Source organism: Lampetra planeri, chromosome 41 (assembly GCF_965212315.1).
Source record: "Lampetra planeri chromosome 41, kcLamPlan1.2.h2, whole genome shotgun sequence".
In the NCBI taxonomy this organism is placed as follows: domain Eukaryota; kingdom Metazoa; phylum Chordata; class Hyperoartia; order Petromyzontiformes; family Petromyzontidae; genus Lampetra; species Lampetra planeri.
Window position 1 is genome coordinate 1,999,084 of NC_136147.1, and position 17,357 is coordinate 2,016,440.

The window sequence follows — 17,357 nt, forward strand, 5'->3', positions numbered from 1 at the left end:
CCGCAGTACACTATTGAAGAGTGATAATGACTGCTAGTGTTACACTACAGTACTCTGTAAGTTTGTAGTGTACAGAAATCACGGCTAATTATCATTTTTATGAATTCGATGACGTATGGAGCAAAACATACACTAATATGAATTGCATATCAATGATCGATGTGCACTGTATTCTAAATCAAATAAAACGTATCCGTAGAATGTTCATATTAAACGACAACTGCCATGTCATAATATGCAGGACAGCATTTTCTGGTTTTGACAAGTGCTAACATTTATTTACTTTACGTGATTTAATCTGCCCTATCCGTGAAATTCTACCCCGCCATAGGAATGTGGCAAGGCCGTAGCCATGGAGTCAACATTGGGGGGGGGGGGGCAAATCTTCCAGAGTGTCTGGGGGTCCCAACCCAGAAAAATATCTAAATTTGAAAACTAATTTCCTGCATAAAATATTACAAAATTCACGAACACATGGGATGGACTTTTTATTTATTTTTTACAATAATGTCAAATAGTGTATTGAATTACATTGGTAAAACAGTTTTTACTGTTTGAAGAGTGATAGTGACTGCTAGTGTTGTATGTAATAGCAGAGATTAGGGATTAATAAAGTACAACCATAACCACAATCATATAAACAGAAATATATGCATTGATTTATATGAAGACAAGTCCAGATATTGTGGCCAATATTTTGCAAATTGTTGTTTTTATTTACATAGCATAGCAATTGTTATAGCAATATATTGGGGGGGGACATATTGAGCATATTTGGAATGTGGAATTTAATTTGGGAATAAAAAATATATATATCGCTTTGACTTTATTTTCCTTTTTTTATCGCATTATATTCGAGTAAAACAAATTTGAGTAGAACAAATCACTGGAAATCCGGTGATTGCAATCACGTATTTACATTACAGATCATTCATGACCACGCGTGGATTGGATGGGTGATGCACATGGGGGCTGACAATGATTAAAACTAATTTGAAAAGAACAAATCACTGGAAATCCGGTGATTGCAATCACGTATTTACATTACAGATCATTCATGACCACGCGTGGATTGGATGGGTGATGCACATGGGGGCTGACAATGATTAAAACTAATTTGAAAAGAACAAATCACTGGAAATCCGGTGATTGCAATCACGTATTTACATTAGAGATCATTCATTACCACGCGTGGATTGGATGGGTGATGCACATGGGGGCTGACGATGAGCAAAACTAATTTGAAAATAACAATTCACTGAAAATCCGGTGATTGCAATCACGTATTTACATTACAGATCATTCATTACCACGCGTGGATTGTGTGGGTTGATGGAGATGATGCATGCGGCTCATGATGATGATAAGGAACCACGTGGGTTCGGAGGCGTACATAAGGGCTGGGTCACAACCATCTTTAAACTCACTCTCACGCGTTCTCTCACACACTCTCTTACACACATTCTCTCGCATTCTCTTACTCCAAGGTTGGTGTGTGGTGATAATGCCAGCATCAATGGACATCCTACGCATTGCTGCCATCCTCTGCGTGGCGTATGCCGGTAAGGTTTAATTTACAATCTTGTCTCAGCCCCCCCACCTCCAAACGCATCGCTCTTTCTCCCTTATCGAACAGCAACAACTCTGCTGCCCTGTGTGTGCGTGTTTATGTAAGCGTGCGCTTGTGTAAGTTAGAAAGTAGTGGCTATATTTAGCCGTCTTGATGGTGATGACCGAGGGATTTCGTTGGGGGTGAGACTTGGATTGTTGCTGCCCCTGCAGTTGTTGTCAACCCGGGGTGCAGTGGGAGATGGAGCGATCGGAATCAACACAAATATAATCGCGGGTCAAAACTTTAAACAAAATAATGATTTGCTGGATCGCATGATCCGTGATTGCCCCGGTGCCTTCATCCAGCAGTGGATCAAGCACGGCCGATGGTTTGAATGCCGTGGTGCGCGCAGATGTTTTGTTTTTTCTTTCGAAAAATGAGCGCGGCGCAATGCTGGATTGATTTTAGGCGTGGATGTTGACTATGTTCTTAGAGTTGTTTTTCTAAAGGCTGTAAAAAATAAATGATCACGAACCGATGTGACCTAGGCCGTCTATTATAGGACACGACGCAATACTGTACGTACAGTGTCGATGTCTACAGTATATGTATAATTATCTGGCACAACCACATTGTTGCCTTGTGTAACATTGCATTTATATTTGATATAACATGCCACAGTCGACAATAGGCCTCTAGAACAACCTTTTAGCGTTGCTGTGTGCATTGTGTGGGCGAGGGGGGAGCGGTGGCGCAGTGGTTGACGCACTGTTATGAACCTGGGTGACAATGGATTCGTACACGGTTAACGTTAGTGGCGACTCTTACTTCAACCTGGGCCCCCCTCCCGCACTGACCAGCATGGTGAAGTATGGTCAAACGGCACCCAGCGTGTGGAGTGCCAATTCATCCAGCAGTGGATTTGCCAAAGGGATTGTGTGATTTATTAATGTTGCCGCATGCGGTGTGAATATTTCCACACCCCACAGTATATATGTGTACTACTGTTGGTTACTGTGACGGCTGTATTCACGTGAATGATGACTGCCGTTGTCAACCCAAGATGTGTGTACGACACGATTCCTAATCTGTATGCAGGACATATGTTTATAACCATTCATTTAAACCCACTTTTTTGTAAGGGTGACCTGGGATGGTAAAGAATCAAAATCTCGGGTTTGAAATCGCGGTGAAGTGACGTTTAACACATTCCTGCGGAGGGAGCTGGTAGGAACGTTGGGTTGCTCGGTCAATGGCCAGGGTCAACGGCGGCGTGGTGTATTCCGGAAATATGCCCGACTGAGGGCGGGCACAAGCCGGCGTGAGTAGGTTAAACGTTGTTGTACAAGGGCACCACGGGGTGACCAGCCTCTCCCCACCCTCCCCATCCCTGCACGACGGACACACTAATCCCATGTGGTGCTGGTAACCAGGAGGTTCCTACCAGTAGTTAAATGTCTAATTGTGCAGGAAATGTGGCCGTTGGCTACTATGGTGTATAAGATTACAAAGTTGTTGCTTGCTCCCGCATCTGCTGGCAGATTGGCCTCCAATAGAGGGAGCTCTCGAATCCCTATGTCTGTGTTTTTGGCCTACTCTTTCATGCTAGCAAAACTTTTTGGAAAAGCTTGTTCCCCTACCACACGCGATCTGCCGATTTGACTGGACATGGCGGCGGTGGTTAGAAAATGTACCCATTGCTTCAGCTGCCCCACTGGGAGATCGCATGCGTGACCTCAGGATTACAATTTCAAGTCCGCTAACTGTGTTTATAACACCAGCAGCTTGCAAGCCCTGCCCCACATTTACTTGGTATTGACCACTGCCAAGACGAATGGTGGCTGCATGATTGTCTACCCCCATCCCCTTGTGTGCTGGAGTGACCTCGGTAGTTGCTGATTAATGGCCCTTTTCGCTGTAATCCACTACAGCGCTTCTCAACCTTTTTTTTAATTCTATGGCACACGCTCCAGCTTTCTCCAATCTTTGTGGCATACTGAACTAAAGTTACTGTGCCCTCCAGCAGTGGAGGATTCATCAAGGCAGACGAGTGTGTGTACGCACCACCTAAAATGACACGCCGAATTGTTTCTATTTAATTATTAATTGAGATTTAATTCTGACCCAATCGGAAAGTACCGTGGTAGGCGCTGGGACTTTGCTGCGGGACACTGCACACCTGTTGTAAAGCGCTGATCTGCAGGTCCTACTAAACGGGAATTGCTCTTCGTGTGTGGTGTGCAGGGAGTTCCCTTGCCGTTCCCCCGTACGCAGCGGTGTGCAGTCATGGGCCAGATGCCTGGTGCCGTGACCTGGACACGGCGGTGCAGTGCGGCGCTGTCCGGATCTGCCTGCCTCTCTGGAAAGAGGTCTGTCACCTGCTTTACCCGGTGCCTTGTGAATAATTTCTTTTTGAAAAGGCGTTTTCATTTGCAGCTAAAGGAGTTTGAGAGGCTGTTTTCACCCTAGTGAAGTCTTCCCGCTTATGGCTACATTTCATAAGGCACTATCATCCATCCTTGGTCTAGGCCGATTTAGCCACGAGGTGGCTTCTGGTGATGTGGCGTGAAGATATTCTGGGGGGGGGGGGGGGACAAGTGCTCCTGTTTCCATTATTGGCTTTAGGATGTTTGTGGTCAGTTAGGCACTTTCAACTGTGCTTGGCGTTAGGACAAAGCCCAGTTGTGCCATTGGCTCAAGAGTTAAGTGTACACGTAATTTTCTAAAATTGAGTGCCGTTCTGATCTCACCAGCAGGCCTCTGGTTAAAATTGTTACTCTGCTTTTATAATAAACTTGGTTTCATCTTTTATCACGTCCATGCCAAGTGCATCTCAGTGCCGACGAACCACAGACAAGCGTGGTAAGCGGCGAGGTTGTACCAACAATTGCCAAAGCTATGCATTCCTCCATATTGTTTGTCGGTTGCATATATGTATTAACTCCTTTCGTACTTTATAGCCAACCATGCTAATCGCAGGTGAGTAAAATACATGAAGTATATTGTCATGTTCAAAAGCCTTTCCTTTACTATTCTCCTTTGACCCTGAACCAATGATGGACATTGTATATTCCTATGGTATTGGGATAGTTACTGCAATTCTGCTTTTTCCACAAGCCTCTATTCCCTTGCTCACCCCTGGAGAGATGATTAGCCGACTCGATGCCTGGTTTTGAACTTTAATGCGCGATGAATACTCTAACTCGCCACCTGCATGAACCCAAGACGAGGTTGAATAACAGCCTTGAGGGACCGAAATATGAATTTTCAGTGGGTTGAATTAAATTTATAAGTGAGGGAAGTTTATTGGTAACAACTCAGGCTTTCAAGCTTGCCAAACTTTTATCATTTAAGTGACGAGGCTTCAACCTAGAATCTGCCATATCAAGTAATACCCTGGTACTACATTTCCTTTATTGGGCCTGAGCTACCTTAATGTTTCTCTTCTGAGTTGGCTTCCTAAAAAATAAGTATTTGGGTCGCGCTACTGATTGTTCTACCTATAAATGTGCAAATTATTTTTTAAAAGTTAATAGTCTGCGTTTATTTTAATGCCCTTTCTAAGCTCTTCATTGTATGCCACAGCTGAAGATTCTGGAAATAAGTTTAGTTGTGATATTTGTCCACAGAATGGAATCGTGTGCGAGTTCTGTGAAAAGTTCATGGTTTCCCTCGACAACATTTTGAAAAACGGTGAAACTCAGGTTTGTGATCTCATCCACATGGAAAAAAATAACCACTTGTACTAAGACCATGAATTTCAGGAATATCGTTGGCAGCAACTGCTGGCAATGCATTCCCCATGAGTGCTGGCAACTGGGTGGATTGCAAAATTGAGAAATGTTATGTCTAGCCAATCTAAGCAGGTGTTAACGAATCAAGCAGGTTTTTTTTAACGAAGTATATATGCTGAACACTTTCTACGACCATAATTTGAATTGTTTTTTTCATGATCGAATGGGCCACATTAGTCACTAGTTCAGCGGTGGCCAACTGGCGTCTCCTGAGCCGCATGCGACTCTTTAATCCCCTACATGCGGCTCTATCAAGGGGCATAATGTAGAACATGCTATAACGGCACATAATGAATGTCTCGTGCTATGCTGAAAACAATCACTATATAAACTTGGCTCTTGGCAGACCTCATGGGTAATTTTGTCTCTTGGTCTGTTAAACGTTGGCTGCCCCTGCTCTAGTTGATTAAGGATGGAGTACATCCTCTTGCTTGTCACTAGTTCACGGTCAACTGGTCATTCAGTCCTTCCTACGTGCAATCCATTATTGCCAGTCGCTCGATCAATGCAATACGACTTGCCAGAAAAGAAATCTGAAGGTTTTTGCCAGCATCTGTCCAGACCCCACTCGTGCAAGTATCTGGGTGTTACTTTAAAAACTGCTCATTGGGTTCCTTGGTCTTCAAAGTCAAAAGCAGTCTGCACATGGCGCCCCAAGGGCACGTTAAGCAGAATCTAGCAAGTGGCAACCATGTACCGTCTTGACAGTTTGCTACACTTAAATAATGGCACTTGCAGTCAATTTATTGACTGATCTGTTGACCTTATGGAGGGGAAAAACTAAAATTTTTATCTAATGCCCTCCCAAGATTTCAAGCAGGTGTCAGTGCTGATTGGAAGCTGCCTACCCCGTTTAGTCTGCTGCCTCATTGCGTTTCCACTCCTTGTGGTTTGGAGTGACCAAGTTTGTAAGGAGTGGGTTGAGGCTTGTTTTCGGAGGTTTTCGGGGTTTGTGGAAATTGTACAGTTTCATTATCGGATGTTGCTGCAAAATGCACTTAATCAACTTCAACAGCTTTACGTAATGTCAATACTTTTCAAGGCCCTTTCAAATTACTTGCTTCAATGTGTTCATACGTTGTCTTGTAATGCATTGCTTATTTGATGGAATGGCCCTAATTCCTAAAATGTTGCACACGAGAGAATCTCGGATGAAACGATGTACTTTCTCTAGGTTGATGGTAAGGATTCCAAGTGGGTGGGGTGAGGGTTGAGCCAGGCAGGGAACACGTGGAAGGCAATACAGAACCACCTAGTAGGTTCTGGATGGAGGGGGGGAGGTGTCCAAAGGCGTAGCAGGGCCACGCTGAGGGGCATAAAGGGGGGTCCCGGGTCTGCATGGCTGTTTGCTGCGGCTTTGCATTGTGGGTCGGGCAGTGTGCCAACAGACCCAACCCCATATGTGTAGTTGCCCCATTGGGGGTTATAGAATACATGCTGTTGCCTCCTGAATCTTATCTCAAGTGACCCCACTGCACATACAAACGCCATCCTCTGCTTGTTTATATACCATAGTTTATTTAGTGACTTGCTTCCCATTCTATTTTGGACTCCTATTGTGTATTGTTTGATCCATCCCTACTGGACATCTGTGCAAAAAGAGCTTCATATCTCTTCCTCCTGGATTCTAAAAGATTGCAATTTCATAAAACTACAAACTCACCGCTTTCATGCATTTACTTCAATGTAACAATGGGCAACTATAGTGTTTTCAATTGTTTTTCCCATTGCCAGGTTGAGTTAATGACTGCATTTTATGTTCAGGCCAAGGTGAAGAACAGCTTGGACATGGTGTGCGATCTGTTGGTGTTTAACACTCTGCGCGCAGACTGCCACGAGGCTGTCGAAGAGTTCTTGCCCAAGGTGTTCTCTTATCTAGAGGGCCTCCTGGTAAGCATTGTTGCATATGTAGTGGTGGTATTGACGTGCGCCGACAGTGATGGATCACGGGGCGGCGCGGGGTGCGGGGTTGGGCACGCGTTGTGGGCGTGGTGTGGACGCGCGCGCCGGGAGTGACAGATGACGGGGCGGCGCGGCGTGGGTGGTGAGGCACGATGAGATGTGGGAAAAGAGGATCGTAGCCAGCGCCCGGCGATTGGTCGAATAAGTGGGTGCTCGCAGCGACGTCCGCAGGTGGGGCGAGAGCACTCGGGGAGAGTTACCCAGTTGAAGACCCGAAGACGGAGCTGAAGACCTAGTGCCCCGAGACCCCTAGTCCCGCCGTCCTTGTGGGGACCGGGGCCCTGTGTGGCTCGGAGGCGAGGCTGTGGGACCCGGGGTCCGACGCCCCCGTGGGTCGGGCTGGGGACCCACAGTCGAGACGGATACCCCGGGCAGGGAGTGTCCCGAGTAGCTCAGTGGCGTTAGTCGCCGAGTAGCTAAGTGGATGTTGGTCATCCGAGTAGCTCAGTGGGCGTTAGTTGCCGAGTAGCTAAGTGGGTGTTTGTCACCCGAGATACTAAGTGGGTGTTTGTCACCCGAGATAGCTAAGTGGGTGTTTGTCACCCGAGATACAAAGTAGGTGTTAGTCACCTGTAAACGAGTTTGATAAAATAAAGAGTGTTACCCGTGAAGTCGTCTCCCGCCGAGTTACTACATTACACATACAAGCTACACAAATGATGCAAACTGGGATTTCGATCGCCCCTTGGTGGGATACCACTGTTTGAATGATTAGCGCACAACTTATTCTGCTGCCTCAATTCGATCGTCGATTTCTTTGCACTAGTCTTTGGGTCTTTTGGTAAATCGTGGGATGGGTTGTAAAAACGCTGTTCACACCAAGCGGTCATCGGGTAGAGAAAGAGATTGGCCTCTAAAGGAAAACTGTTTATGAAAGTTTAAAAAATGGGTGGGGCACGAGCCCCACCCATTTTTCAAATACTCGGCAACAGCCAGTGCTGAAATGGAAACATTATAGCCAGTTATTACTTAATCGGGTTTATAACGTCCTTCCAGTGATTGCCGCGTTTGTACCCATCCTCTCGGTTGAAATTGTCTCTATAATATGGATGGCTTCATGAATGAATCTTTGATAGCCAGTGGGCTTGCAAAGTACCTTCATCTTAGAAATTTTCGTGTGAACCAACTGCATTAAAACAATGATCAGCCGTAGTATTGGTCCTACCACATTTCAGATCTGCCTTGTGCTCACGAACATGGTCAGACATGTCGCTTAGTTTCCCTAATCTAACTACTGCCGCAGACACTGCTTGGTTTGTCGACGCAGGGGTATTGCATGTCGGATTGCATCGCGAATTTTATGTACGGTGTTTAAATCGAACCTGGATCTTGCTTGCTCATGATTTTGGAAATATTCTCTGACCCCTGTTATGTATGGCAAGGTGATGGTTTTGATTGCGTCCTCGGATGGTTATTTCCCAACAGTTGGTGATCGGTTTATGGATTGTGTAGTCTGAATATCCATCTTGAGAGCTTGGTGTACGTGTTTTCAGTTCACTGGCTAGGTGATGATTGGAAATACATAACTCTAAGGTGTAGAGTTCTGGGAACATTTGTGAGTCGGGTTTAGGTAGGCATCCGTATGGGTGGCTTTCCTGTGGACAGTCCCGTTGAGCCATCTGGTCTCTTTTCAATAAAAACATCCAAGAATGGTACGTTGCCACCCTTTTCCACCTCCAAGGTGAATTTGATGGCTGAGTGTATGGCATTGTGGTTGAGGCATTGGTTTCGCGCTGGTCGGCCATGTGGCCAGATGCCAAACATGTCCTCTACATATCTTCCACAAGGACCGATGTACAGTGGATGGCGTCTGTCTTAAATTTTTCCATAAACATTGGCTACAACTGGATGGAGAACCCATTGGACTTCAACTTGTTTGCAGAATGTTCCATTCCAGGTCATGGGTGTGGTGTGAGGCAGTTTCACCCAGGGCTGGTACATTTATTGGACCAAATCTTCAATGATTGCAATGGTGTCGGGCACAGGAACTTTGGTAAACAAAGACTACATTGAATCTAACGTGCAAATCAGCTGGGGATGATGAGATGGCTCAATTGGTATCATTAATTAAGGACGAGTTAAGTAGTGGAGGTCTTACCAGTGTCGTAATTCAGACATTGCTCATCAAACTCGGTCAGCAGGTTTAATTTGCAGTACACTAACCGTTACACCAGCACACTATCCTGACATTACCATAAAAATTTGAAAGTTCCACAACTAGTTCATGGCTGCCAAGAGATGAAAAATCGCCCAATGCTCGTTTCAGCTTCTAGACACTTTCAGACTCCCATGTGAGCCATGAGCCACTTATATCTCCAACCACTTGCAGAATCAAAAGATTGAACTTGCTGTGAAGGCATGTGCAGTCCCAGCAACACGTGCATACAAGTAAATGCTGCGAGTGGTTAAGCTTGACGTGGCTGCTGTGTGGCATGTTCTCTGCTTACAGGCTGATCCCAAGAAAGTGTGCAGTGCCCTATGCCTATGTAGGTCAGATGGTGAACTGGCTCTGCAAGTTGCCCCAACCCCACAGCTCAAAGGGGTGAGAACAATTCAAACGCTTGTGGACACAATCCAGTGCTACTTTTCCTTAATTTGATACATGTAGCCCTGTAGTCGTTTATTGGTTCTTCAAATAAAATGCACCCGTGCTCTCGCAATGCATCCAGAGGGTTGAGCGCAATTCATTACCGTTAGAATGAGGCAAAATAATCTTAATTGCAGTTCTGACTTCATAATTACGACGGTTGATTGCGTAGCCAAAGTTGGTCAAACCTAATGTAACTAAATTCCTTTAATTTGAGAACTGGTGGTAAGATTATTAATCTCTCCTAATTTTTGACCTTTAACTCCTGGCTTGGATATAAGCTCGTCACCATCCAGTACGATGGGACTCTCTGGCCTTGCCAAATTTTCCAATATTCTAAATCATGTACAATGGTACGCCCCATTGCCTCCTGCCCCTGCAAAAAAATCCAAATTTGTTTTTCAAAACTATTGATGCACCTGCATCAATTCTATCCAGAACTTTGGATTTGTCTCGGACTAAGTAATTTATACTTGTCCCTTTCTATTACTTGATATGGGTGTAGACATTTCTGAGGAGAGTTGGCATACACAAGGTCGAGTCCAAAGCAACAGGTTTGCACGAACGCTTACCATGCGTGCCGCCACTAGAATGAGTCATTGGTGCGTGACGTCGCTCCACATGAATGCCATAACATTGGACCATTTGGTATGACAAATTGCTAATTCTGTATATATGCAGAAAGCGCAACCAAGCCAAATTGTCCCCAATTGCTAATTCTCATACTGAATTAACGGTTTTACTGTACTATGGATTAATTGCTTGCAAAGCAACACTGGGAAAAATAATTGCAGTGTTAATGCTTGGCACGGCATGCAGGCACGTGTGAAGGATGGCTTGCGTTCTGTGTCTTGGCAGCTGAACGTGACGTGCAAGCTGTGCCAGAATGTTGTGGCAGCAGTTCATGACACCTTGACTGATCCTGCCACGAAGGTAAAACTGGTCGATTGGGAATTTTTTTGAATTAACTGGGTGGCTCTGAGGCAGCTTAAAAGATGGGCTGGTGCATGTTTTTAGAAAATCGAGCTCTACAAAAATATTGTGGCATTAATCCAATTTGCAGCCTAGTGGCTGAGTAATTAAAGGATAGTGGATGAAGTCCAGTATTTCTTTTGCTATGAATTTATCTTCCCTCGGTTCTATTTTTGCACTAACCAGCGTGGTGGAATATGGTCAAAGCATGCATTTCCTGATGACTATTAGCTTGCTGCCAATTCTGCTGTGGAGAAAACCAGGGAAAATGGACTTGGCACACTGCCGAATTCTCTCTCGCAGAAGGAGATTTATGGAGACGTCGATGCTGTCTGCAACATGATGACCTTCCAGCCACTTGCAGATAAGTGCAAGCGCCTTGCCGACAAGTACCTGCCCATGCTCTTCAACTACCTCGACAAAAACCTGGTACTTATGGAATCTTCAGTGGCATATTAGGATTGCTACCTGTCATGCTTTTCCTTGGGCAACCCCTCCTTTTTGAGGTAGTTATCCTGGGACATTAAATCCCACATCTTGTTGCGTAATGTCTAACGCTGCTCATGACGCATTTATGTGAAGTTCCTCCCCTCTTCCATATCGTGATCCATGGCGTCCTGTCATTAGACACGCCCTGGTTCTTTGAACGGCAGAGGTAGCCCCAAGTGATCTCCACTTTTGTACTCTAACACACGTGGCTAATAAGATGGTGTGCGAGTGGAGGGGACTGCATTGTTCATGATGCATCTTCTAGAGACTTAGACTTTTTTATATCTTTGAAGACCTTTGGTTGCTTTTGATACTAACCGTCCAAATAAACGCGCGCTTTTGTGCATTTGCTCTGTCCATCCATAATAGAAGGGATGCTCGAACGCTCGTAAAGCGACCCAATAGAAACCCGCCTGAGGTATACGGTTGCTGCTAATAGGGCCCTGCCATATTAATAACCAGATGAATCTGGGAAACTGGCATGAACCACAATATACCAAGTTGTTTGGCCCCACCAAGCTACCTGTCGGCTGCCATACTGGGAATTAACTACTTCTGAAGATGATGCACATTGGTGAAAGCATTGCGTGTATCTTGATTAGTTTTGTTCTATCTTGCGTAGTTTTATCAATTTCAACTTGTTCTGCCGTGTAACCCAAGGTGAAATAATGTTCTTGCAGTACTCCCTACAGTTGGTACTCTGACAGGTGATCGAAAATGTCCAGAGGTACTACATACAGTAGGCCCTCGGTTAATGTTTTTAATCCGTTCCATGGAAACTACTGAAGCAACGTAACTATTCATCGAATTCACTTGCGCGTTGAACCATAGGAGCAGTTTCCATTGCCAACACGGGAAACATAATGTAAGCCAGTCGAGGTTGAAATGGGCATCGCTGATTGGCTGAGGCATGCTCTGCCCTCTTAAGCACTCTGATTGGCACCCACGTGCATAACGTAAACGTACGTTAATCAAAATGGTAATATTGGTCAAAACAATAGGGTCGTGTGGGAATTGTTACCTGACCTACTGCATTGAGTCGCTCCGATAAACCTTGCCCAACAATCTGTTCAGGTCAAATGATCCAAAGTGCTACTTTGTGTCGGGGAGAAAAAAAATCCTCGTGCTTGACTTGCACTCAAATGGAGTGGGCTTTACTAATGCAACACTCTGACCATTAGACCATCTAGAATTATTGCACTTAATTTTTCTAATTGCAGCACCTGAAAGAGTATGCAATGCATCCCCAAGTGTAGCCACTGGTTCTACTTGTGTATTTATTCTTCGTTTTTACGCAATTTGCCCCTTTGTTGGAATCTTGATCTGCTTTTTGCACTGGCTGTCGCATGCATTGCCCTCGAATGGACATGCTGACGAGATGAAGGCTACGAACCACTGTGGAGCTCGGTTCTGTTCTTGCAAAATCCTGGATTAAACTTAGGTGGTATCTTAATTTTCACTGGTAACTGAAACCTCTGCCTTGTTTAATTTTAAATAAATGAAGCTTTTAACCACCTAATGCTATTAATCTCAGCTGTGAAGGTTACGTTTGCCTTTCCAATACACATCCTAGGCAAAGGATGCCTAGGTAGGGACTTATTTCAACAATTGAGTTATGCATAATTAATTTCACATTCGGTCTGTCCCACACTTGTGGTGAGGAAATGATTGTGCAAAGTTGCTGTGACCTGCGGTTGAGAATCAAACCATTGAAGCAATGCAAGCCGACTCGGCACTCCTGTATCCCGAGATAAGGCATGCCTTTGGCTTTTTTGCCATTAGTTTCATTGCAAGTACCATGTTTGGGATGTGTGTTTTGCCATTTTCTGTGCGATCCAGGTGCCTGATAAAGTCTGCAAGGCGTTGAGGTGGTGCCCTTCAAACCAAGGGGTACAACGTGATTTTTTTTTTGTTTTCGCCACCTTCCAACGCGCTGCGACTTTGTTCCAAATCTACAAAGCGGTTCCAAAGACTTGAGTGCACAGGTTGAAACGTGTAAAATGCTGATCTAAATACAGCTATCATATTGAGCAAAATAAGTGTCGGCTATGAAATGACACGAACTAAATTGGCTGTTTGTGGTTTATTTTCAGATTGGGTTTGATTGCAACGAGATGCCCTCCTGCCAAGACTCTGGTACTGAGACTGTAGAGTTGTTTTTTTATTGACATGTAATCTTGTTACTTTATCCTGTAGCCATTGATGGTGCTTGGCACACTGCTTTAATATTCCAGGCAACTACAGTTTTATTCTTCACACCACCCCACTGGCAGCAAATAGCTTTATCAACATGGCCTTGGCTTTCTCTTGCTTTTGAGGGTGCCATGGTGGTTAACTACCTCGCCTGGTATACAAGAGGTCGTGGGTTCAATCCTGACGCCCGTGTTTGGGGTTTGCATGTTCTCCCCATGGTCACGTGGATTTCTCCTGGGTCCGCTGGGGTTTCCCCTCCGCATTTTAGAATCGACATGCGTTTTCAAGTATTTGGCTGCTGTAAGTTTCCGTGGTGATAAGCCGCTTCGTTAAATCAGCTGACCAAGTTGCTTATGAAATAGAGCCATATAGGTCGGTGGCCTCTACTGGTAAAATAAAGTATAGTTATAGTTAACGTTCCCTAAATCAAGTAGGCAATCTATTGGCTTCTACCTCACCAAATGAGACTGGCACTGCCTCCACCACCCTTCGTGGTCGGTGTGCACTAACAGCACGTCCCCAAGGTAATACAACAAGGTTCAGTGTAGTGTGTTTTTTACTTCAAATTTAATACTTCTAGGTCTGTCCCCAACGGTCGTCGGCAAGCATGTGACATTACATTTAGCACCCACGGCATGTAGCCTCCAAGAACACCAAGCTAAGAAGCCTTACCATCTCCTTGTTTGTGTTCATGTTAATGAACACAAACCATTTGCCTTGGCAGATGACCCCATGTGCCATGCGTGTCGTGCACTGGAGAAAGCCCTGAGCCTCTCGCTCCTGAATCTGGTCTTCCCAGCCCAGGAGAACCTCGTCTTGGCTGACTGGACCCCAATGGACTCGCTGCAGAAGGTGATAATATTTGCATTTCCAAATCTTTCATGCATTCGGTATTAGCACCGTTCTTTATTGAGCAAGGCTATCGCGAAGGCGTTTCAGATTTAGTTTGCAGTTTTTGCAATAAGGCACAAAGTTGCTATGTAGTTTACTCTTCATTTGTGAGCAACTTTGGAGCCTGTGGTGCCTTTTTATGCATGGTTTTATTCTTTGCCTAACATCGTGGGATCTCGCAGCCCATTTGTTAATCCGCAGCTGGATGAAGATATTTGACCAGACTTCACTGTTGGTCAGTGCGGCTTTGAAGGTGGTGGGGCAAGGATTGCATGTTGCGCTTGGGTGTGCCCTCTCACCCACAATATAGCCCTACAGCCTAAAACAAACACTTTTGCACAGTATTTGCCCTCCCAAGCAATATCCAGGCTCCATAAGCTTGGATTCTGAGATGGGTGCTGACTTGGTAGTTTACCTGTTTGTGTACAAATGTGGATTTAATTAATTGAAATCTCCTGTGCAGGAATACTCTCTTGTGGATCTGGTGAGCCAGATGGCTATGGTGCTGCCCTTGCATTGCCTGCAGGGGCCCTCCTACTGGTGTCAGTCCACAGACACCGCCAACATCTGCAATGTAAGTGGTGCTGTTTATGCGAGTGTTGATAAGGCTGGTACTTTAAATGCTTGGCTTTTGCTGTTCACTTGTCAGAGGCCAGAATTTGTTCGCTCTTGGATGAACGCAGTCCCCAACCAATCCAGTCTTATCAGTTGCCTTTTCGCTCCAGTTCTGGCAGTTGATGCCCTCATGGGCCCATTGCCTCTTTGCCGCTGATCCATTGCGCGACTTGATGACCAGCCATAATCCCGTGTGAGGCATGTGTCCTGCTCAAGTGCACTTGCTTTACCAGTGAATGTGTCCAACTTGCACACATTCTAACCAATGTGTTCCTCCCCTGTTGCCATGTTGGCGTTTTTCAGGTTTTGTTTAAGTTTCATTGCCAACGTAAGCTAATATACACTAATTAGATGTTTCTATTTTATCTGATATCTTTATTTTAATTTTATTGAATTCGATTCCTGTCTTAGGAACGTGGAATTTCCACCGCTGGCTGGGGGGGGTTGCATTCTGACCTGTACACTGTAGTTCACGTGACATTGGAGCCACTTTGTTTATGACTGTCATGCATTTCGTTATTTCTGTCTTTCCACAGGCCATGGAGCACTGCACAGAGAAGGTGTGGGGATCCAAGTAAACGAAAGGGCCACACAGCTTACCCCCCTCACCCCCTCCACTTATCCCTGAATATCTTTGTCCTGGTGTGACCTAAATGTCTGCCGTTAAAAACCGATCACTTTTTCAAATATATCTAATTAATATTCCATTATGGCTTTTGAACGGTCGAATGTGCATTTAAATATTGTGACCACCATGGTGGTTTGATACGGTAGTTGCCGACCCCCCCCCCCCCTCTCGCTTCATCACGAACTGCATCTTGTTGTGCAGTACATCCAAAACTACAAGAATCCCCACCCCAGCTATAAGATGCCGCCATTACACGTCCTTTCGCATATTTGTTGCTCATTGGGGAACATCGATTGTAACGTTTTGCATAGGCTTTTTTTTAAATGGTAGAATAATTGTCCACTATCTAGGAACACGCGTAGTAAACTTATTTTTGCGATGTAATGCTGCACTGCACATTTGTTCTGTAATATCACTGAAAATCCCTCCACCCCCATGATTGGCCTGGGGTCTGCCAGTCCGCCATTTTTGTATGGGTGTTGTGCGTGTGAGGTTATAAATTGAAAAGTATTAAAGGGCTTGGAAAGGTGAGTGGTAAATGATGGTACCTCTGCCTAGAAATGGGAAAAGTATTTGAATTGGACATTTCACAATATTTTGAAATGAGGTAAAATCGCTTTTGCCAGCGTTCATGGCCGACCCATGACCTTAGAACTATTCTAGTTGATGCAGGAAAATGTCTTACCTCCTGCTCCCTGCCCCTCCCCACCTGCTTGGAGGTAAAGGGAATCTAGGTAAGAGGCCTTGCCCAGCGCATGACCCATCCGCCATCTCGACCTCGGTGATTTGGTTTTTTGATGCGAGGGGTGGGAACTATAGCACGTGGTACCTGCACTGTTGGATCGGTCTCCAAGGAGGACCGTTGTCCTGTGTTCCCCTTTTTTTCTCGGGGCTGTCGTGTGTTTTAGGTCTGCGAAATACGGTTTAAAAGCAGGCCTGATTTGGACCCAGCTTCATTAGCTGTTGTGGCAATCTTGTGGCTGGCTTGGACGGTGACTATTACTAAAAGTTGATGGCAGATGGGTTGTGGAAGGAGGGTCCTACCTAGCTAGGAAAGTTTGCTTTTTTAACGTTACAAAAGTCGGTGTGGGTTTGAGTTGGAGACTGCTAATACAAACTGCGCGTAACACAAGTACTAAAGCTCTGGGTTTTTTTGCTTTAGTTTTGAAATGTAATTGCCACATCCTACGTTATTTTTTCCTATCTGGCAATCTGATTTGGACTGTGTGGGTGGTTATATGGTTTTTTTGTTTCCATAAACATAAATATAAAGTTTCCGTTTCAAGCCTCTTTGCTTAATGTGTTTCTCTCGCATGATGCAGTGAAACCACGCGCCAGTTGCCTGCCAAGTACAATGCCCCACGTCTGACCGCATAGCCGAAATGAGAATTGAAACTGCATAGCGCTTTGAAGTAGGATAGCCACATGAAAGCGAATCTCGGGAAACCTGTTCTTTAAAAGAAGTTCGATTTAACAAACATCTAATTTTCAGATTCAAGCCTCAACCTTTTGAAAATTGCTAGTCATTTGCTTAAATTATTTCAAGGTGCGTGATGACCTCCAAGCTGGCGTGTCGTGCACAACACGTTAGACTGTCTTGGAATTCCAGGAGCTCTCGACGCGTATAGGCAAAGGGGGCCCAGGCAAAATTTTGGGTCCAAATTGGTTGCCCGC

At 45.0% G+C, this 17,357-nt stretch overlaps 1 protein-coding gene across 1 annotated transcript; it reads left to right on the plus strand.

Annotated features, from left to right (window-relative positions):
- The first annotated feature begins 1,414 nt into the window (after positions 1-1,414).
- Positions 1,415-16,971, plus strand: LOC144732058 (prosaposin-like). The gene is made up of 12 exons (XM_078613290.1): positions 1,415-1,562; positions 3,797-3,921; positions 5,182-5,256; positions 7,111-7,236; positions 9,758-9,850; positions 10,754-10,828; positions 11,171-11,296; positions 13,196-13,246; positions 13,450-13,492; positions 14,274-14,401; positions 14,904-15,014; positions 15,592-16,971. Exons 1-12 carry the CDS (start codon positions 1,505-1,507, stop codon positions 15,631-15,633), a joined length of 1,053 nt encoding a protein of 350 aa, XP_078469416.1. The 5' UTR covers positions 1,415-1,504; the 3' UTR covers positions 15,634-16,971.
- The last annotated feature ends 386 nt before the right edge of the window (positions 16,972-17,357 follow it).